This window comes from Sinohyriopsis cumingii, chromosome 5 (assembly GCF_028554795.1).
Source record: "Sinohyriopsis cumingii isolate HCF-2022 chromosome 5, ASM2855479v2, whole genome shotgun sequence".
In the NCBI taxonomy this organism is placed as follows: Eukaryota; Metazoa; Mollusca; class Bivalvia; order Unionida; family Unionidae; genus Sinohyriopsis; species Sinohyriopsis cumingii.
The window spans coordinates 114,315,364-114,339,535 of record NC_142965.1 but is presented as its reverse complement, the minus strand read 5'-3'; the positions used below and the strand labels follow the sequence as shown (position 1 = coordinate 114,339,535).

The following is a 24,172-nucleotide window of genomic DNA, read 5'->3' as shown; positions in this document are numbered from 1 at the left end:
CAATTTATTATGAGTCCAATGGTCTAAAAATGAGTCACCGCGATTTCATTATGTGGTGTGCAATTACACACATTTGTTATTGTTGTTGTGGGGTTTAACTCCATTTTTCAGCACACGATATGCTATACATGGCAGCCAGTATTAATAGTGGAGGAAGAACCCAGGAAAACCCCGGAAAGAACCACCGACCCACGAGAAGCTACGGGCAAGCTTTCTCACATACCAACACTGGCCGAATCCAAGACTCGAAGCCACGCAAAAGATGGCAGTGATCCGTAAGGGAAAGCGCTTTAGACCACTCGGCCACTCGGGGCCCTTACACGCATTTGTATTTAGTCAATTTTATTATATAATATTATTCGTCTAAATCTATATTTAAAGAAATCCAATATGGCAGATGATGATGATGATGATGACGATGATAATAATAATAATAATAATAATAATAATAATAATGCTTGGACATTATTTATATTATAAATATGGATGCCCGGGGAACTGGGGAACTTAACATGGCATATCCAACTTTAGCATCCCACGAAATGTGCAGTTGATTGTTATTACTATTATACCATGTCCACCAGGTCAAATAGATCAAGACGAGAAACACAGCAAATCCCAGAGGCAATTTCAATGCGAGAGATCGGCAATATCAAGTCCGACTTGTAAATGCGTTTTATTACCTTTATTTAAGCTTCTTTATTGTCCCACGAAAGCTGTCTGAATGTACACACTTAAAAGTTAAGTCCAACTACAACATGCACAGACCCAGAGCTAACGCCGCATAATGAAGCAGCAAATCTGGGTGTATACGGTTTGTAAAGAGTTATCAGCAAGACGACAGGATAGATCCTGATCCGAGGCCACATTGCATATGAGGAGGTGTATTTTGTTTGCTACGGTAACTATGTATCCACTTACGAACTTGTGGTATAGCCTTTAATTTCACCGCAGATTACATAACGTTCTGTCCTCATCAATCATTTAGATCACAGCAGAGCTGGTTTGTCAGAGTGCTATATATTTACAGATTCACTAGGAACAATAATACCTTGTTATTGAGGAATCGTACATACATGCATACATACATACATACATACATACATACATACATACATACATACATACATACATACATACAATACATACATACATACATACATAAATCTGATACGGACAATAATAACTCATGCACGTGAATAATCTAGTGATTTTGCTGAGATAATACATGCACTTCGTTTATAACGAAGAGTTGTTAATTTTTAGATGATTAATTTTGCAAAGTGTTATTTCTCTTGAGAAAGAAGTATTATTATTAATTATTATTATTATTGACAAGGTTTAAAGTTAAAAATATTTTCTGTGCACTTATACATAGAAATTTAATTTTCAAATTGATTCTTACATTTCTGATGATAAAGGCACGGATAATGACGAGGGGGCGGGAAGGAGAGAGAGAGAGAGAGAGAGAGAGAGAGAGAGAGAGAGAGAGAGAGATCTTGGAAAAAGAGCAGGTACTTTTAATTTATTTCGCAAGAAGTAAATATTCACTGGAGTTGTTTAGACATTAAGTACATCGTATAAACTCGATACATTACAAACCGGTATCGTGTTGAGATCCATATTTCCTGTTTAGTTTCGCCGGGTAGGTCGACTCCACGCACAGGTGTTGCAGTTCGACACTCGATAAACGAACATCTGGACCCAAATAAAAGTATATGTGACCAGACACAATAGTGTTTAGACATGTTAATCTGATGACTGTTTTATTTAGTCACAGTTTACTTATAAAATTTCCCCCGAGAAATATGACGTGAACCAGACAGAAAAACGATTTGCAGCGCAACAGCTCGAAGGACCTTGATCTCGTAACTGTTCTACGATGACATGGTCTGGATCTGTTTGCGCATCGAACTACTCGAAAGTACATTTTTTGCCAGACTTTTATGTTGCTTTTTATTTTTTCATACACGTGCTTGTTACCTGATTTTCTCCTTATTTTTAACAGTTACTGGAGGTTGTTTTGACATATATGTAAGTTTTCTTTTATTTCATGTATGAAATGCATAAATAAATTTGATATTTAAATACAAAACCTTTTCAAATAGTTTTTTTAAAAGAAGCAAGTTACTTTCGCTGGTATCAGATGTCTTAAAGAGATACTCTTACTTACTCGTGCAGTTTTAGTTTCACATTTAAAAGCGGTAACAGCTGTAATAAAAAGGATGTTTGTGGGTAAAGATTTTTACTGTTTAAACTTACAACACATTTAGCAATACCTTTAAGCAGTGCTTAACACGCTAAAGTGTTCCGAATAAATGAAAACAAAGTTAGAAAACCATTATATGTTAATTGTGCTAGACAAAATATTATTATGTTTGCTTTTAAAAAGATAACAGGTTATTTTTTCAAGGATGTACATTGTATAATTGGTTTATTGTATACAACAAGCAATACCTTTAAGCAGTGAATAAATGGAAACAAAGTTGGAAAACCATTACATGTTAATTGTGCTAGACAAAATAGTATCATTTTTTCTTTTAAAAAGATAACAAGTAGATTAATATTTCCAGGATTTACATTGTATAATTTTTTTCTCCTTGATATCATATGACTGCTGCTGACGTAGTAATGCTTTTTCTTATTTTAAACGCATCTTGTTAATCATTTTGTTGTTTATGGAAATTCACACTATTTTACTATAATTAACTCTGCGTATTGTTGTTTTTTCTTCATTCAATAGTTGCACTGTTTTAAAATTTCACTATAATAACCAACAGGGGCCATGTATTTGAAAGAAACAATTTAAATTACGAATTAAATTAAATTAAATTAAATTAAATTAAATTAAATTAAATTAAATTAAATTGGTTTATTGTATACAACAAGCAATACCTTGCATCCTATGTTACAGACCTATATGCGCTTTTGAGTCATCCATCAAACAGTCTTACAACGATCCCATTTCGTCAGCACAAAGAGAAACTAATCTTCGGAATGGGGTTTAATATAAGACCTGAGCTTCATATTTTACTAGTTTTATGAAGTCATGTGACTAGAACCATGATTACTCACTGCAAGAACAGTGGTGGCAAAGCAAATAGATAGTTATACAAATAGTTATGCAATTAATAACGAATTTCAAGAAACAAATGCTAGAAAAATGTTGTAACTATTGTTCACAAATGTTGTCAAAGCTTAAACATTCAACTAAAAACGTTATTTTTCGGCATCAACCGATTCGATCTTAACCAATCTAGCTGCTTGTTACAAACGTAAAACAATATGTAATTATAATAAATTAATTACATTGGGACAAGTATTGTATTGTTTTATATAATTATGAAATACTTACGGCTTTCCGCTTCCTGCAAAAGACAACGGAAAAGAAACAGGAAGAGATGGTAACGAGTCAAAGTCATGAAAACGTTTGCTATTTGGAAGTAAAGTGAGCTTTCCGATTATGTGGTCAAACTATTTCTTAATATATTCAAAAAGATATATATTATTAACACACATCTGAATGCTTATGTTGGCAAGAAGTTGCACATGTCTTTCTAAATCATTTTGTAATGTAATGGATGTTGATTTCCATCAGATGTCCTTCTAAATAATAATAATAATAATAATAATAATAAACTATCTTTAACAAGGATAACACATTTGGTCATGACTGACCCATCTGCCATGTGGTCCTCAGTTTTTGTAATAAAATAATATAAATAGAAGTTCGTGCACATAACCATATATCGTCGCACACTCATTTGTACATAATTGACATGAATGACTATGTGTGACTATACTGGAAAACATACAAATATATATCAATTATGGATATGATTTTAAAGTTTTCTATTCAGAGCTTTTAATATATCATTCCAGCTGGTCTAGAAAGAATTTCTTTAATGATAATTTAAAAGAAGCAAGGGATGTTGAATTACGTATCTTCATTGGTAAGGAATTCCATACAGTAGGTGCTGATACAGAAAATGAGCTTTTGTAATGATTGATTTTCGACCAAGGAATCTGGAGATCGTTGTTTGTCGTCGATCGGAGATTACACTCAGTATTTGATGATCTTAGTTCAATTATGTTAGAGATATAATCTGGAGAAAGCCGTTTAAAGACTTGTATGTCATGATTCCTTTAAAATAAAGAATACGTTTTTGTATAGGTAGCCATTTCAGACGTGAAAACAAAACATTTGAGGGAGTCATAACAGGAAGTTTCAGTATTATTCGGGCTGCCCTTTTCTGGAGTCTATCAGTTCTGGACAGATTATAATTTGATGTGTTTCCCCACATGGTACAGCCGTAATCTATCAGTGGTAGTACCCGAAAAATAAATTTCAAGTGATTGTGGAGGTAGATATTTTGAAAGCAATTTTAATAAAGTTATTCTTTTGACTACCATTGCACATAAGTGATCGATATGCGCATTCCAGCTGAGGTGTTGATCAATGTAGATACCAAGAAGTTTTTGATTTTTGACAATAGATACGTCTAAGCCATTTTGAGTTAGAAGTAAATCCATGTTAGTGGATAGACGCTGCCTTGTTCCAATTGTCATACATTTCGTTTTAGAGATGTCAATATGCATTTTGCTTTGATGACACCAAACTGATATACTGTTGAGGTCAGTTTGAAGTTTATTTTTAATGGAGTCTAGAGATTTATCAGATAAATGCAGTGTCGAATCGTCAGCGAAAAGATCTGTGTTACCGTGCACTGGATACAAGGCTAGGTCGTTGATAAATAGTAGAAAAAGAAGATGCTCTTTTTGTAATGTAATGTATGTTGATTTCCATCAGATGTCCCTCTAAATCTTTTATTGGACAATAAATGTTGTTTCCGGTCAGATGTACTTCACAGCTTTTCATTGGACACGGGATTTATTTAGGACCCGATGTCTTTCTAAGTCTTTTCATAGTGCATGGAATGTTTTTTTCGGTCAGCTGTCCTTCATAGCCTTTTATAATAGAAATGATGTTGTTTTAGGTCAGATGTTCTTCTAAGTCCTTTTTTAGATAAAGCATTTTGTTTTCAGATATCCTTTCAAGCTTTCTAACAGTATAAAGGATGATGTTTTAAGTCATAAATCCTTCTAAGGCCTTTTTAGATGTCCTTCCAAGCTATTTTATTGTGTTAAGGATATTGCTGTCGATCAGATTTTATTCTAAGCCTTATAATCTATATTGTTTTCTAATCCTTTTTGAAAGTTTGTGGATCTTATTTAAACACTTAAGCGCAAATTTAACCAGCTTCATGTATCTCGTTTCATACGCCAATCTGACTATACATACTTCTCAATTTGTGTGCGATTGCCAGAACGGTTGAATTTATGTACGAATGCTCCAAATAGTGATAGAAAGTAATTAATTCCTGTCATACAGATTAGCATATGCAAGCATATCTTATTTTTAGCTTGCTTTCAGATGTGTCAAAAGAAGTTTCCGTGGCAACATTCCATTTAATTGCACGCATTCATGTGGTCTCCTTATGTACCTGATGTTCATGACCTTTCCTGATAGCCACAAAGAGTAAACTTTACTTGTGACATGTATTGAATTGACCAAAATTGTTTGCATCTGATAATTGATATATGTTATTAGGTTTTGAGAGTCAATGATGAAAACCTTCAGACCGTTTTGATCGTCTCTAAATGTATTAGTCAGTAACATCGGCAAATTAATGTTATTATTTCTCTTAGGAAGAACCATCATGCGCTCAGTTATTAAGTTACTAATCGTTGACATGAATTTCAACGCAACCTGCCCGATGAAGGCACAACTCACAGTGGAGTTGTGGAAAATGGCTGATGTAAGTCGACACGAAGGTGAGCCTTCATCCAAAGAGTCATTGTCGCTCTTGGAAAATTACCTCCAGTATGATAAATGTCAAATATCATAATTTAGCTTACCAATAAACAGACATAATAACACGTGTTTTATAAATTAAAAAACTTATCGCAGCCAAATTGTGTGACTATATTCCTAATCACTATATCGTAGTTGACTGAAACATGGGGAATAAAACGTTCTCAAACAAATCAAGGAGTATGCGATAACGTTAGTTTGCCAATAAATTGGTAAGACATTTACTGGAAGTCAGCAGTGACATAAACTAAAGCACTTTCTCATAAATTTACACTTTACATATTCCATTGTTAACATTTAATAACAGCATTTTAGCCCTTCTAAAAAATTGATCATTCACTTAAATACATATATTTTTTCACCCTCATTTGTATAGCGTGATAGTATCTTGCATGGCATCTTGTGGTTAAGTATTTGATTTGCCTGTTGTATTAATTAACCCTTTAGACTTACGTGCTGGATTGTATCATTAGTCAACCCGAGAATGACATTGATATTGCCAGTTCATTCAGAAGTTAGTTACCTGCTACGCTGATCATCTAAAGGGATGAATCAGCGGAAAGCCACCTAATGGTGGATCTGATCCAAGACAATCAAATGTCACAATCTCCGAATGCAAATACTTTTCCATATCGTTAGGTTGTAGAATATTATGACTTAATGTTATTAGCTATGCATTTAGCAAATTACTGAACAAAATCTAAAGGAATATATATAATGATAACGCAAAAAGAAAACATTCATATATATATATATATATATATATATATATATATATATATATATATATATATATATATATATATATATATATATATATATATATATATTCACGTGCATGTTTATCCGTTAATTTTTTATTTTACTATGTATCTTCTCTTTCTCTCTCTCTCTCTCTCTGTCAGATATTCATTCTACATATTATATAAATTTACTTTTGGAAGGATACATTTGTCAATTTTCACATTCCATCATGGACTATTGAGACCTTCCTTAATTCTTTCTAAGCATGGTGCCATTCTCTTTATCTCATTTGGACATACAATGTATAAATCTCCGCAGTCTCGGAAGCTAAGGATGATCTCATAGTTTCCTCCCAAAACAGAACGAATCAACCATCACGCAAATAATCAGTTTATAATTTGTATTGAACACTCTCCGGTTTCTCGTACCCTGCGTATGAAGAAAAGTTTAAAAGAGAAACCTCTTCAAATCAGTAGTAAATTGTTTTATCTTTCTTTGCAATATTTGGGGCTTTCCCTGGTAATGAAATTGTATGACATCAGCATTAATTCCAATTAACAGTTGCTTATAAATAATACTAAATATGAATACAACTTAAAATTATGCTTAAATATTAATATATGCGATGAATCAAAGGAAATATAACTATGCATGATTCTCAAAGATCTTTTGAATGATATATTAATTTATCAACAAAATTAACATTTTTATAGGATAAATGTGTCTTTCTTGCTTTTATTGTACAATGTATATCATGTTTATTTATTGTAAATTGATTATTTTTAGGCTAACACAATATATACAAAAACATTCTCGCTGGTTCCGACAGATGTCAAATAATAGTGTATGAGATATGGGAAACTGCAAAACTATGAGACAACATGCGACTCTGGTGGACAACCGCATATCCATTCACAACAAAGCAATCTCATCCCCCCCCCCCCCCAAGGAAAAAGCAAAACAATCATTAACCTTTAAAATTTTTGGAACCCTTACTAAACAGCGAGATTTCGTGTTGTCTTTATACAGTGTTACCATTCAAAAGTATAGATAATCCCTAAAAAAGAACTGTCCTGTCAGCATCCATCGGATATGAATAACTGTGTTAATTAATTAATGTTTGCATCAGTAATGTCATTGCTATGTATCAAATATTTAACTCTTATCATTCAAGGCAATTACAAAGGTGTTGTACTGCTATAGCGATCGTGGTTTTCTTGTGGTGCTTAATTTCGAATTTCGGTTCATCCCTTTTCAATGCATGCTAGGCATTTTTCGAGTCCGCGGTAATAAGCGATTGACAAAAATTAATCTGGTCAATTACACGAACTATAGAGGGAGAACTTTCGATGCTAAATATTGTACTAGTTCTAAATGTGAAATTCAGGAGCAGAAAAAAATGGACCAGTGGCATTTCTTTGGGATGGTTTAGCTATGGTTCACTTGTAACCTGAAATGAAAACTTTTTACATTACTACCGTGAAGGACGCGTGGACATAAAAAGGAAAAAAAAAGAGATTGCATTATAAGTACTCAGATCTAGTAAGGCAATAAATAACTTGAATATTGTAATTTAATCGTTACCGTATAAAAAAACAGAAAAAAACACTTCTATCTGTTAAGTTGAAGAATTTTATTTATGATCAGTTTTCATATCATCAATTTTGATCGTTAAAATTATCTTTCCTATAATTTACTAACCAACATGGTAGCAAAGTGAGGTAATTTATTCACATGTTTCATTGTTATACGTGAAGTCTTAGGTCTTACACAAATGTGCAATATCGTAGTTTATTGAATAAATGAAAGTACCTATCCTCCATCAAACATTATTTACTCGAGTCTCCAAGAACGTATCAAGATGGTGTATATAGACACATACATTTTCCGTAATCCTGCACATAACATGCGTACTACAAGATGGGACAGTAGGTGGATAGCCTCTGATTAAAGGATTCTTTTATATATATATATATATATATATATATATATATATATATATATATATATATATATATATATATATATATATATATATATATATATATATATATATATATATATACCACTTATAAAAGACATATCGAATGAAACGAACGGAAATATTTTTGTTCAAAATTGTCATCTCCATCCTATCAAACACATTTAATACAATACACAACAAAGATTGAACAAAATCAACTCGATAGTGATTTATATTTTCTAATGGAGAATGTTTGTGAATCAGTACAGACAATGAAAGTAGATCAAAATTATATCAATACTAATACTAATAATAATACTAATACTACTACTACTACTAATGCTACTACTACCACTACTACTACTACTACTAATAATAATAATAATAACAAAAGTAATATCAATAATAATAATAATAATAATAATAATAATAATAATAATAATAATAATAATAATGATAATGATAATAATCATCATCATCATCATCATCATGATGAATCCATTCATCCTTCGATCCATCCATAAATCCATCCATCCATATATGCATACATAAAACTTACGATTATGATGTTGAATGTTTTGGTGTCATAACATTAATTTTAGAAAGAAGTATTACTAAATGATATATTTGAGATCATTTATTAATCAAAATATAATCTGAAATTGAAAGAATTATGAATTGTTCGATTAATATATTAACGAGACTTTAATTTAAAAAAATAAAGTAGCATATGATTTAAGATAAATGAGTTTTAAAATTAGGTTATATTACTTTATTTTGAAATCTTTTTCTATATACATTTTGACCTCTTAACATAAAAAATCTTAATACAAACATTATTAGAGGAAGCTTTTGGCAAGTCTTATTTTAAACAGAAATCAACCTTATGTTAATTATGACGAGAATGCATTGTAAGTTTGAAATGCAGCCCGGTTTTAGAAAGAAAGAAAGAAAGAAAGGGTGTCAATTTAGAAACAAATCTTATTGATGACGTCAAAAATCAATGTACACCAAATATCTTGAGAGTGAAAAAACAGATATTTGCAATTTATGGAGAGGATCTGAAACTAGATAGTGCTTTGGTATTTCACATTTGTTATGGAGTAGGATCAGAACCAATCCCAATTATATGGCCCGGCATTGTCATCTTTTCGGGAGATTGCCAGCTGAAAAAGGTTGGCACATTAGTCGACTTACTTGCTTGAAAATTCCTGTCAATTACATGTCCATGCTGAAAACCAAATAATCAGTCAAACAACACATTAGTCAGTTAGTTATATATGATATATTAATAAACAGGTTTCCAGCAAGCTTGAAATTATAAAGATACACGCAAACATAATGACATAACATTTACGTTGATAAAACTACATTATAAACAAGCATAACTGCATGCAAAAGTGATATTCATACATTTATGTGTACCTATTTGAAAAAACGGAACAAAGAAGAAAAAGAGACGAATTACGTTTAGTCCTTGTTGATAAGCAGCTACCAACATGCAAACATATAAAACTACATTCCTAACTATATACATATGTATGTATGTATGTATGTATGTATGTATGTATGTATGTATGTATGTATGTATGTACGTACGTACGTACGTCTGTGTGTATGTATGTGTGTGTGCTTGCATGTATGTACGTGAATATATATATATATATATATATATATATATATATATATATATATATATATATATATATATATATATATATATATATATATATATATATATATATATATATATATATATATATATATATATATATATTATGCCTCCATCAATATAGTTACCTGTTAGTATATAATCAGGCACAATTGTACATGTACCACGTAACTAAGGCAATTGATAAAGAAGAATACAGATGATAAATTTCAGAAAACTTTCTAATTTTCGCTAAGCTATAAAAATAAAGGTTAGAGCAAGAAATACTTAAAGTAAATGGCCGTGATAAATGCGAGTATACCCGACATGAGAACAGAGCCTCTATATTGCCGTTAGACAATCATCCAATGAAATTCCATTTATTCGCTCGCTCCTCCCATAGAACCACTGACTATTATTCATGGCTGGTACTACATCACGTGATCTCATGACCAGTCGCACATGAACGATCTCAGTAAAACACTCGCCTATTTATTTGAGACGAGACAGAATAAAACAACACTGTGGATTTAAATGCACCAGGAGAATGGAAATCTATTCTGGATTACCAAGAGCTTAATGTTTACAGAAAGTCACCAGACAGCAATAGAGAATGGATAGTACCTTATTTCATTCCCATCTCCCTTTCAGGTGAGTAGGTCGTTACGTTTCGTTAGTCTTTACGTTACACCTATCCAATTTCAGGTGAAACATATTATATTTAATGAGCATCTAATTATTTGATCTATACAGATAGCTTTCTCTTAATAGAGACACATTCAAGTGTCTCCATTTATTTTCATTATTAAACCATGATGTAAATTTACAAGAGACATATAAAAACGCAGAAAGTCGAACTCACTGATAAGCAAAAATTAGATACCCCATTTTAAAACACCATATTTTGATAACGACCTCATCATTGTCAAAGACCATCTATAAAGAGACAACGTCGAATTCTTTTCAACGAAAAAGTATTCAGTATAAAATTCAAGAAGGAAGATGAAGGAGTGGCATGACGTGGAAAATTAAACGAACCACAATTTACACCTTCTTTGGTTAAACATGCTCTTTTGAAATGAAACTATTCCTGAAACTATCAAAAATGTAATATTAAATTTGACGAAAGTGGGTGTTTAAACATAAGGTATTCCAGCATATACTTTTTTTAAAACATCATATATTATTTTATTTATCACGACACACGTTCATACGATGTGGTGGTATTTTAAACAACAGGCTGTTCATGTTCAATGCATGTGTTCATATAACGTTTTTTAAATAAGGAAATACAACATTTTGTCGCTTTGTACATTTTACATTTGTGCAACTTTGCTAAAATTCTTAAGGTCTTTTTAATCAGGACATTACGCTTTCATTATAAAATACAAAGACGAGGAGGAAAATAATTAAAATAAATTAGAAATAACTTCAACTTTGAAATAATGGCAGATTGAACGAGATATTATTAAACATTCAGATTTGTACATATTTTTAGTTTAAAATATTAACGTATATGCATCATGCTTCAAACAATAATCGCATGTGTACATGTTGCAGAATATGAACATTAAATTATCCTGCAGAATTAGCATGGGAAATACAAAATATATAATAATATTAAAAGTAAAGAAAAATGATAAATACACAAATATATAATAATTTTAAAACTAATGAAATGGAACATGATATGTTTGCCATAATTATAATTAAGAATGTATTACGAACATAACTAAGGACATATCAGCATCATACAGCATCATTCTCGAGTTAAGTAAAATATAGAACTAGTATTATTGTGTCAAATACTTCTTCGCATTGAAAACGTGGATATAAAAATGTCAACGTAAAGTTCATAATAGCTTTATTTCCCATAATTTTTATATAAACAGGTTTTAAATATCTAACAGAGAAATAATTATTTTAACATGTCAGATGTACTGCTGGTTTAATGTCCGATAATCTTAACTTATACTGCAACCTGATCCAAATAAATAAAAGACACCACAAGTTAGATCCCGTTGTTAATCACACAGAAAATTAAATAATATAATAATATTATAAAACAAGGGTACTGTGCAACAGCAGACTTAATTGTTAAATATGGAGAAACAGATAAGAGTGAAAAGGCAGGTCAACACACACACGGACAGATGGATAAATCTCCGACAATATCTCTCTCTCTCTCTCTCCATGCTATTATAGGAAAATTCAGCACGTAAATAGAAGGAATACACACCATGGATGAAATCATATTTTCAAAGCAAATATCACCGAGAGTTACATGGAATTTACTAGGTTTCTTTTCCAACGACTTTTCCATTGAATCGAATTAATTTGTATATTGTTGAACGATACTAGCAAAAAGTAGTATTCATTTGTTCTTATCAAAGTTCTCTATATTTTTCTTAAACACGTCAATTTTAAAATTTATTCTTGAAAATAAGAATAGACAAAATATTTATTGAAAAGTAGGAAATTTTGCTGGCATTTTCATTACGGGAGTTTGACTTGTGTGGATATAGGGTACAGATACAGATAATCGTAATTAATCTGTAGATATGATGGCATCTAATGAATCTTGAAATAACTGAACACATGTTTAATATAGTGTTCAGTTAGCTAGAAGAAATAGAATATAATACAATTAATACTGTCACGTGTGTAGAAAATTCACCCTCAGAACCCTCATATTGTGTGAATATATTTGTCTAATTTGTGTGTAACCTTTAAATTCGTTGACATAATTATTTTGAGTTTCATAAACAATACCTTACTAGCGCATAAATTAGTAAGTGCATCGTAATTAGATTACTGCCCAATTAGGTAGCCTATTTTCAATGGATTAATGCCTAAATTATTGAGAGAATCTTCACTGGATTACTGGCTTGTTTTCGAAATACTCAATTCATGTGTTTTGTTATCAATTATTTGTACTGTTTCAAAAATATTCCGGAAACTACCGAGAATGCAGCTGTAGACATCAGAGACTGATCGGTACTCATAATAAATTTGGTAATAACATACCATTGCATGGTAATTTGACAGATTATTAAGAAAACCCAATACTATTTGATTTTCTGGTTCTGAAATTTAACATCGACACGAACGCAAACAATGTGATTGGAGAAAATATTAAAATAAAAAGATGGACCTTTAATTCCCTTTATAATTTAAACGCCCATCTTCGAATGATGTGTGTGTGTATATATATATATATATATATATATATATATATATATATATATATATATATATATATATATATATATATATATATCATAACTAATGAAATATTATCTGTTGGAGAAACTTAATCAGTCGTTAGCGTTAGAATATATTAGAAAAATATTTCAGTTGGATTGCTTATGAGTAACTTTATATCACTTATAAATAACAATGTATCTTTGCGAATTTAAGTTATGATGGATTAGAGATACAACATGAACAAATTGTAACAGGAACGTAGCTACGTTTGTATTTATAAATATAACATAGAAATAAGAATATGAAGATTCGTCAAATAGATAAGTATTTTTATTTGATAGATTTGCTTTTTTCATAACAATATAGTTAAGACAGGTGATATTAAGTCTAACGGACAGCTTATTGTTTTGATGCCTTGGAAAATTTTGTGCGTTTCAATATGACATATGTTGACATAATGAGAAATATTTATTTTGGGCGGGGGCCTGGGTGTTGCACAAAAGACGGTCTTGCTGCTTTTTTCAACTTGTCAGTTTCTTATACACTAAATGTTAAAAAGGTAAAATTGAATCTCAGCCAAACTATTTAAATATCTTTTCATTTTAAATTTGACAGTTATCAGTCTTAATATTCAAAGAAAGTGTCTCACATATACATACACACATATGTGTGAGTGTGTGTGTGTGTATGTGTGTGTGTGTGTGTGTGTGTGTGTGTGTGTGTGTGTGTGTGTCCGCGTGTGTGTCCTAACTGCATTATATTCCTGTAGTATGGTGTTACGTTTATAGTGTTAAAGACGGACGATTCTGATTAGTGTTCCTTGATACTTTTTCGTATAACGGAGTAATAACCATTCAACGTAGAACCCTTCAAAGGATGCAGTATGTGCGCTTCAGATCGACTTATACGCTGTTTTTTGACCAGCAAGTGTTTTAAAATATTTTCTTATTTACTAATTTAAATATTTTGATTTTCAGGCCTATTCCAATATATGGACAGCATCATCTACCAGACCCATTCAAAATTATGCCGACATTAGACGCAAGATATCAGTTGAAGAAAACAGAAGAGAGTCCTAATTTTGTCAAAGATCTTTCTGTCATTTCTCAGATGCCTGGCGTGCAAACCCTTGGCGAATGTCCCCTTGGGCAGATTCATCCCCTTCGAGACCATCGCTTCAACAATTTTTACCAAGGGCTTGCCAAATACTATAACAATATTACTGAATTAGGTCAGGATGGGAAAAGTGCAACAAATAAGGCAGTTGGAGACTTAAGGCCTACGACTGACGTACCTCTGACATCCAAATCAACAGTGTCTGCTCCGAACACAAGTAGATTGTCTGTACCGATTGTCTTGCCCACCAGTGATCCATTTCAGTCCCAGTATGGATATGGAAGAAAGATATTTCCTTGCCCACATTGCAGGTATACAACAGACAGAAGGAACAATCTAAAACGGCATATGTTGACAATGCATCAGACGTGCTCAAAAATTTTGGAATGCTGTGGACTCTTGTTCGCCACTAAGGCATCTTTAAGAGAACATGCCATGATTTTTCATTACCATGGATACACGTGCTTTTATTGCGGAAGACGCTTCTGCCGAAAGGCATTACTGAAGCGCCATCTTTCGGTACACAATGGACAAAAAGAATTTGTGTGCTCTGTTTGTGACTACGCAACAAGTCACAAAAGCAACCTGGAGCGACATCGAAAAGTTCATTGTCGACCAGAGGACGAAAAAAGCGGCAATGAAAGCGAGTATAATTCGGACAAGGTCTCCACTTCCGATGATATTTGGAATCATGATAAATGTTCCACACTCAAGCAAACCAGTGATGAAGGAGACTTTTCCTCGGGTGAAGAAAGCGAAGAAATAAACGTTGATTCAGATGACTAACGGACTAGATTTGTAATAATTACAAACTATGAAGCGGATTGCAAAAGTAATGTTTCCTTGTAATGCTGGATAACACACAAGGATAAATATGAATAATGAATTTAGCAAACTAACATTCGTATTTCCTTAATTTGAAAGTGAAACTGACACGATCTATCCTGTAATTATACCGCAAATTACATATTATTTTGATCTCAACGATCAGTTAGGTCACAGCAGCGCAGGTTTGTCAGAGTGCTGCATTTTTAGCGAGTCACTAAGAACTATAATACCTTATTATTTATAAATCGCAGATTTCATTCTGTCATACAAAAAATATATATATACTTTGAAATTAGATCTTGTTTTCATGCGACAAATTAAATACACACATCACACAGTTATATGGGAGCATGTGAAAAACATGACATGGATTATATACCGCACATGATGTTAATAAGCAAAACAGAAAGCAGGTTACCGATAACAAAGAAATAGATTAAATTTTCTGTCAGATGCCTGGAAAAAGTACTAACAATAATCAGTGGAGACAAATTTGCGTTCCTATTTAAATACAGTTTAATTTTTTTACATATCAAATGTTTTTGTGATGACGTTCCGTATGTTTAGACGGGTAAATTAATATATATCAATAAGAAATATTAGTTTGTTTTATGGTTCTTCATCTATTTACAGCATTACACTTTAGAAAGTGTGCAGCACAAGCATTCCATCCCTTCACACTTTAACACACACACACACACACACACACACACACACACACACACACACATATATATATATATATATATATATATATATATATATATATATATATATATATATATATATATATATATATATATATATATATATATATATATATATATATATATATATATATAATCTGTCTTTATATTAATACATTTAAACTATACCCACCTACGATACGCACTTTTCTTGTTTATAGAATTTCTGTATATCTATTTACCTGTCCATCTGCATTCAACTTTGTATATATGTGTGTGTGTGTATTCTTCTGTGTTTCCTTGGAAAAGGCACTGAGAGAGAGAGAGAGAGAGAGAGAATTGACCATCATCCTAAAATAATAATTATCAGTTGTCATCGACAGGACAAATGAAAGCGACGTGGCAACGCAACTGGCAGTTATATCAACAGTATACATTATAATGTGGTGGCAAATATAGACTGATCGCTGGGCTCAGTAAACCATCAATAAACGATAAAGAAGTCTAACGCCAAGCTGTGGTGCATCCGTAATAGATGCAGATTTTAGGATTTAAAAGAAAAGCACGAATAATAGGGACAACGATTACTGAGAAAATTATGAAGCATTCGTCTTACTGGTTTGACTTGCAGGTCCTTCTCTTAACTCTTTGTTCTGAGTTTTAACGATGATGATCTTTGACATCCTGGATTAAGAAGCCATACAACTGAATCTTTTGCTTTTGTCTCGTTAAAGGCATGTACCTATCTGTCCTTCTCGTTAAATCTGTTCATCCATGTATTTACCCGTTTGTCCATCTATTGATACGTACATTAATATCCCGGTAAATACGGACCGCTCCGGTGGCCTGTATTAGTTAGGGCGTCTGCCTCTGATGCGGGAATTCGTAGGTTTGAACACCGGTCGAGTCATACAAAAGACTTATTAAAATTGTTCTAACAATTACCTTGCTTGGCGCTTCGGCCTGGTGTCAGGATAATGTGAATGAGTGGGACATGATGCTACATGTCTGCGGCATAATGCTAGACATCACAATCAACTGCCACACTGTAGATATCGTAGCGATATGACCGAAAAAGTTTTAAAGCTACGTTAAAAATCTAAATTACACCCGCCCACACACACACACAAACAAATAGTAGCAGTAGTTGTTGTTTGGCATCAGTTTGTTTTACAGAAGCACTAGTAGGAAAAATATGTGTTGTAGCAGTAACGATATTTAACAATTGTCGATAGAGGGCGTCACGTTTTTCCAGACTTTAACGGTCAGTACTTCTGTTTCTTTTTGCAGCAAATTTTCTTAAACACAAATTTATTCCAAAATATAGTAAAGTCTTGTAGCAGGTAGATAGTATTGCATAAATTGATACATACAACTTATGACAGAGAAAGTTGAAACCGTACAGCACCCTAAAACATTTAGTAAGAAACATTTACAATTGCATCAGCCATTCTTTCGCTGGAGGATTTTATAAACACAGATAGTTAGGTGTTCACAACGTACCATCAGTATTATTGTGTAATGTTTCCATGGCAATATCAATAGAAAAGGAGGGGTGGACTCGTGCCGAATTAAATGGGATAGGACACATGCAGATAAAAACTATCTAATGGAATGTAGTTTGTGATGGTAGTTATTGTACCGTCTCTTTGATGAAAGCTTTCTTTTCACAGTCCACGTTGATGAAAAAAAGCAGTTTTATCAATAGAAATTTGGCTGTACGTAAAAGACTATCCTTTCAAAGTTACTTATTTTAATGGATAACTTTTTTTTTTATTGGATTCTTGAACATAGATTTTTCCTCCGCTTTTGTTTTTTTTCTATCATATTCCGCATTAACTTCGGTCAATGCCAGGGAGCGATGGTCAAATTCACAGACTTGGATAATATGGTTTAAAGATATTAAAGTAAGAACTGTAAATATTACAACTACTACTACTAGAAATAATAATAATAATAATAATAATAATAATAATAATAATAATAATAATGATAATAATAATAATAATAATAATAATAATAATAATAATAATAATAATAATGATAATAATAATAATAATCTTTATTTCTCCTGGGTGTTACAGTTAGAAAATATCTAGTTTACATTATAACCATGCACTTTTAAACAAATATTGGCATAGATTGAAAATGGCGTCTTTTTTCTGTTATGTGCATGTAAGAGGAATTTCACCTCATCCGACATGAAATGTATAAACATTGATACAATTTGTTTTTAAATCACTTCTATGAAGAGTATTTTAAGGTGACTGGATCAGGATTAAAAAAAATTGACATATAGCATTTTGAACCTTAAAGTACAATTTTCTACATTTTTGGCTCCTCGTTGTGCAGAGATGACTAGAATTAACTGGGTTTTCCGCAAATTGAAACTAATTTTATTTTCATTGATACATCGATTTCAACTTAGCAAATCGTTTTTTTTTTACTTGCCTTCAACTATGTTAATATCTTTATATTCAACATATTGTGATGTAGCATGCGCATACATATATACTGACATATTGACATATGTTTCAAGCGGTCTTTAAAATCATTCTAAGTGAAATGTCCTTAATGCCTGAGACAGTAGCTCTCTATCTCACAGTTAGAAATATACCACTGAGATAGGAAACCATCGCAATGAGGGTTTTTATTACGTTATATGATGATACATTATGCAATAGAAATGGAAGATTAGGAGCATGATGAACTATATATATATATATATATATATATATATATATATATATATATATATATATATATATATATATATATATATATATATATATATATATATATATATATATATATATATATATATATATATATATATATATATACATATATATATATATATATACATACATACATACATACATATACATACATACATACATACATACATACATACATATTTCTATATATAAAGCTTGCTAGTAGCTTCTCGAGGGTCGGTGGTACTTTCCTGGGATTTCCCGGGTTCTTCCTCCACCAACAATACTGTCCGCCATGTAGACCCTACAAAAACATATACAAAAAATTCAGTCGTTAAACAAAAGTATTTGCGCATGTGTACATACTAAATATGTAAGTCATTTGTTCAACAATGCGGTTTATTGACAATTTTAAGCTCATCAGCAATTATTTGCTGTAGGTAGGACCTTACTCTAGTTTCATTTTCTAGGAAAGCCATTCAACAATTTCAGTTTGAACACTCCCGCGATACGGAGGGAAGTATGACGATGTTATGTTATGCGTCAGTATCTAATCAAATTTTATGTCTATCCCCTTTCTCGTTCTCGCACAACAACTAGAATTAGCCACCAGCTACCGTTGGGTAACTTCGTTAAAGACTCCTGCATTTCAGGATGGAAGACGTTTATTGCTATCCCGGAGTCAAAACGTTAAATATCAAGGTCTCTGTGCCTGACAGAATAAAAATAAATTTGCAGAATAAAATCAGCTATCAAATACAAATCCATACCAAACGTTCTGGATGGCTTTGAGCGTTTGCAATATGTTTATTGATTACGGAGTTAAGTGGTCAAATCTCAAGGACACCATGACCAAAAGAGATCAATGGTTTGCTCAAAATAGCATTCATTCTGCATCAGTTACCTGGACCAAACTGTGAACTAGGCGTATGTTTGGATAAGGCAGAAGCTTACTGATATTTGGTCAAAATTTTAAAATGTCAAAATTTAAGGTCAACATGAAAATCGTTTTCTGCCAAAATTCTGTTGTTTTCTTTTCGACCATGTACATTAAGCAATTAACTAACTTGACAAAAACGAAGCCTTCTATATTATCGGTTCGAAAGGTTTAGGTCAAGGTGGCTGTAACTTAAAACTGAATTTGTTTGACATAACTTTCTTTCTCGATCACGCATCTTGATCAAAGTTTAGATTTTGGTGTCTAAAGGTAAAAGTTCAAGATTACTTTGACTGAAAGAAAATCGGTTTTTAACACCAGCTCTACTTAATTACTTCACCAAACTTTGTGAATGGCTTGCACTAAATTTACGAAATGAACCTGTGGAACTTGGAATCTGAGTTAAAAGGTGAAGGTCATAGTAAATCTAATAATACATAATAAAAAACACAACAAGAAAGCAAAAAAGGCAGGGCGGAGAAATACTACTACTACTACTACTACTACTACTATTACTACCAACAATATATTCAATATCACCGTCACCTCTGATCACATGAATAATTTGGTCTCTAAGCTTACATAAATAGTGACAATTGTTTAGACAAAGCTCTTATGATGAAACTTTCAACATTCTATCTAAAAATGTATGTGACCAAAGCGAAACGGCAATAACTCACAGTGTAACTTTAATGTCAGGCTTTTAACAAGGTGTAAGCTTGATGACCCAAAATTACTACATTTGTCCGTTCTCCTATTTAAAGTTTGAATGTGTATATATTCGATATGCGCAGATTAAAGTTAAAGAGAAATACTGGAATATCTGATAAAATATTTTTTTAAAAACTTAATTGCAATATAATATATTTTACAAAATTAAAAATAATGATGTCTGTGTATCGGAGAGAGGGGGCAAATACATACAAGCAAACTGAACATGACAGTTAAAACGAGCGAGAGAAACTCTATATGGTTATATTCTATATGTTTTAGGTGTGGTGCGTCGGATAGCACACACGAATGTTCCATCGCCTTTTTACTTGTGAAGTATTCTAAGTAAGTGTATTAGTATGAATAACACCTACAACTATGTTTACATTTTCATTAAACATCGGACATCACGCGGGATATTTAATCCGGCCTTACCACTCTTAAATGTATCTGAAATTCTTGACATATACATGCTTTTCCCCAGACGCGGTATTGTATTGCAGACGGACCTCATTTTATTGCGATTTTATGCTTAAAGTATATAACGCGATATCTACCCAGGTGCTTCGACTGCTCACAGCTGTGAGAGAGGTGCGGTGGATTGATTTATACTCTATCTGGGTAAGTTCACCATTTCAGTACTTCCTTCTCGTAGATGGGTAGAAAGTATCGACTGATGTTTGTTTCCTTCACAAACTGCGTATTTGTTGACATGACATTCGTCTGTAGAGGTTACAAATTGTTGAACTTTAATTGATGGGAACGTGTCTAAAATTAAAACTATTATGAGATAGTAGCAGTAATGATTCTTCCATATACGTAGATAATTAAAGCCATTCCATTTATATAAACCAAATAATGAAGTCGACTTAAATAAAACATTACAAGAAAAACAACTTTTTGGCACAATGTGATCAAAGCTTCAGAGCAAGAAAGAGGAAACCTAGAAGCCATACTTTCAGTGAGGACAAAAGTACTATCCTCAGATAAATTGTTAAATCATAAACACTACGTGAACTATTGAATATTGCACATGTCACGAACGATGCAAACACGTGTTAAAATCATGTTCAAATGCATACTGAATTTGATAATAATATGTACCTTTTAGTGATGGATTGATAAACAGATATGTATTCCAGTGTTTCATTAGAGAGTAGATTTCTTTATATTCTAATCGAACTACCAACTTTAAACAAATAAAGAACTAAATGCAAGAGATTATTTCGTTTCATTGCAGTGCAATCAGTGATTCAAGGATACGGTTTGATTATGTCTTGAATCGGAAAGTATCTCAACAAATGAACATTAATGAAGCCGATTAAACTTTTCTAAAATTTATTTTAGATATCTTCAAATTCTACTTCAGAAAAAAAAAACGAAATTAAGTTAAAATACATGAAAAAGTATGCACCTAACTCAGTTTGGAAAAACAAATAATAAAAAAGCATTAGACTTCTTAGACAAATCTGAGGAAACACTGATTTGTCTGTGTTGTAGTTTGTATTTCCAATGTGTTAGATAAGTACAAAATGTGTGACCGGAAACGTACGATTAAATCGTTTTGGGGAAGTTTTGGAAATGATTTGTACCATTATTCATAAACAAACTCCACTGACATTACATCATTATACATTTTAGGAAGAGATATGTAGGTAAGCAGAATGACAAACATGCAGAAAAAAGAAAAATCAACATACATAACTATGTATTGCAGTAGATAAACAGACAGATACATAAATACATTTAAAATTTTCTTTTTCTACATGTCATACCAAAAAGATTCGCTCAAGAGACAAAGTTGGTGTGTAACATCATATTACTTGTCTCATGTTCCAGCTGGTATGCCCATGCTTTTGAAGGACAAGACGATTCAACCTTGCATATGCGCATGCTTACGAGAGTGATGCCACGTAACGTCTTCATTCCGGATTTAATACATTGGGACATTTATGGACAGTTTCCAAATCTCGGCATTTCCCCACAGTTAACTAGAGCTTGGTTTGGTTATAATGTTTGTTTGTTGAAATCATCATGTTTGAAAAATATTGTCTAAATCAAATCCTATGTACAGAAACAAAACAAATACACGTAAATGATGAATAATTCTCTACTTTTAAAAATACCAAATATTTTAACCGATATCAAAATTTCCATAAATTTTATACATTCATGACTATGAACGATGAAGCCTATTTTGAAGACTGTGTTTATATTTGGTGTTATTAACAAAATGCAGTAAAAGAAATGTAGATCAAGGCGATACTTTTCAATAATCTTAGTGAAGTGTGTGTGCGTACGTATGCATGTGTGTGATTTGGATTTTTAAAGTTGCTTTAACAATTTTCCAGTCATATCGTTACGCTGTCTGCAGTGTGGCAGTTTATAGTGATGTCTAGCACTGGGGCATCATGCCACAGATATGGAGCATGATGTCCCACGCAGTCACATTATCCTGACACTAGGCCGACCAGTCCTAGCACTCGCCTCTTAATGCTGAGCGCTTAGCGAGGCAGCTGTACCATTTTTATAAGTCTTTGGTATGACTCGGCCGGGGTTGGAATCGGCGACCTCACGCATCCAAGGAGGACGCTCTAAGCACTAGGCCACCGGAGCGGTATCTCAACGAAGTGAAATTTCATGCGATTGTAATACCAGTTCAGTAACTGATGTATAAAAAGTGTCTAGAGTCAATCCGATGAATACGTGCATATTAACTTTCAGGATAAAATGATAATCTCTCTCGGCATCCATCCGTCTTCGGGAGACAATCGTGTAGCTTCCGGTTGCGTGTCCTATCTGTACCTTTGCGAGTGGCTGTAGAGTCCGACACTAAAGTGACAATATCTGTTGCACTTGCTGCAGGAGAACATAGATGCTTGGTGAGGCTGTTGTTGTGTCGCCTTCCTCCTGGTTTTCTATGCAGCGTGGTATGTGTTTCTCGCTCCCTTGGCTTTCTGAAAGCCCTGTCTGACAGCTAGGTGGATCGGTCGTCAGCGCAATTCTTCCAGTTATTGACGTTGATGTTGGCCGTCTTCGTGTCCATCTTACAGGCACATCTGTAACGCCTTCTGCTAGCTCGCCGTATAGCAGGTCCTTGGGAATTAGGACTGGGTCTATACTCTTGACGTTGCAGAGCCAGCGAATGCGCCTCTCGCTGTGAATGGAGCACATGCTGTTCATGTTCTCGCGTTCAAGAACCTCTGTGTTGAGTACTTTGTCCTGCCACCGGATGTGCAGAATGCGCCGCAGGCATCTCAGGTGGAAACTAGTGAATTTCCTCTCTTGTTTCGCATAGGTGGTCCATGTCTCGCAGCAGTAGAGGAGTGTGCTGGTCAAGCAATCCTGATATATGCGTTTGTTCTTCTCAGTAAGGTTGGGGTGGATCCAGACCCTCTTGTTTAGTCTGGACATAACTGCTGCTGCCTTGGCAATCCTGCCGTTCACCCCAGAGTCAATAGAGAGCGAGTTGGAGATGTTGGACCCGATTTATGTGAAGTTCTCAACAACTTCCCGGTTATAGCCATTGGTGGCGATGGTGGGAGGGGAGTCTGCGTCCTGCGCAATGACGTTCGTTTTCTTCAGATTGACGATCAGTCGAAACGTTTTACGGGCGTGGTAGAGGAGGCATATCAGCATACATTTTCCGTTTGTTATGTCAAGGCTACATCATGGACGAGGAGCAATTCATGGATGAGGACCTATTTGACTTTAGTCCTAGCACTGAAAAGGGCGAT

At 33.0% G+C, this 24,172-nt stretch overlaps 1 protein-coding gene across 1 annotated transcript; it reads left to right on the top strand.

Moving 5' to 3' along the window:
- The first annotated feature begins 10,725 nt into the window (after positions 1 to 10,725).
- On the top strand, positions 10,726 to 15,983 carry LOC149800017 (uncharacterized). Its single transcript, XM_089957167.1, has 2 exons — positions 10,726 to 10,884; positions 14,418 to 15,983. The coding sequence occupies exons 1-2, from the start codon at positions 10,847 to 10,849 to the stop codon at positions 15,340 to 15,342; spliced, it is 963 nt and encodes a 320-aa protein (XP_089813293.1). The 5' UTR covers positions 10,726 to 10,846; the 3' UTR covers positions 15,343 to 15,983.
- The last annotated feature ends 8,189 nt before the right edge of the window (positions 15,984 to 24,172 follow it).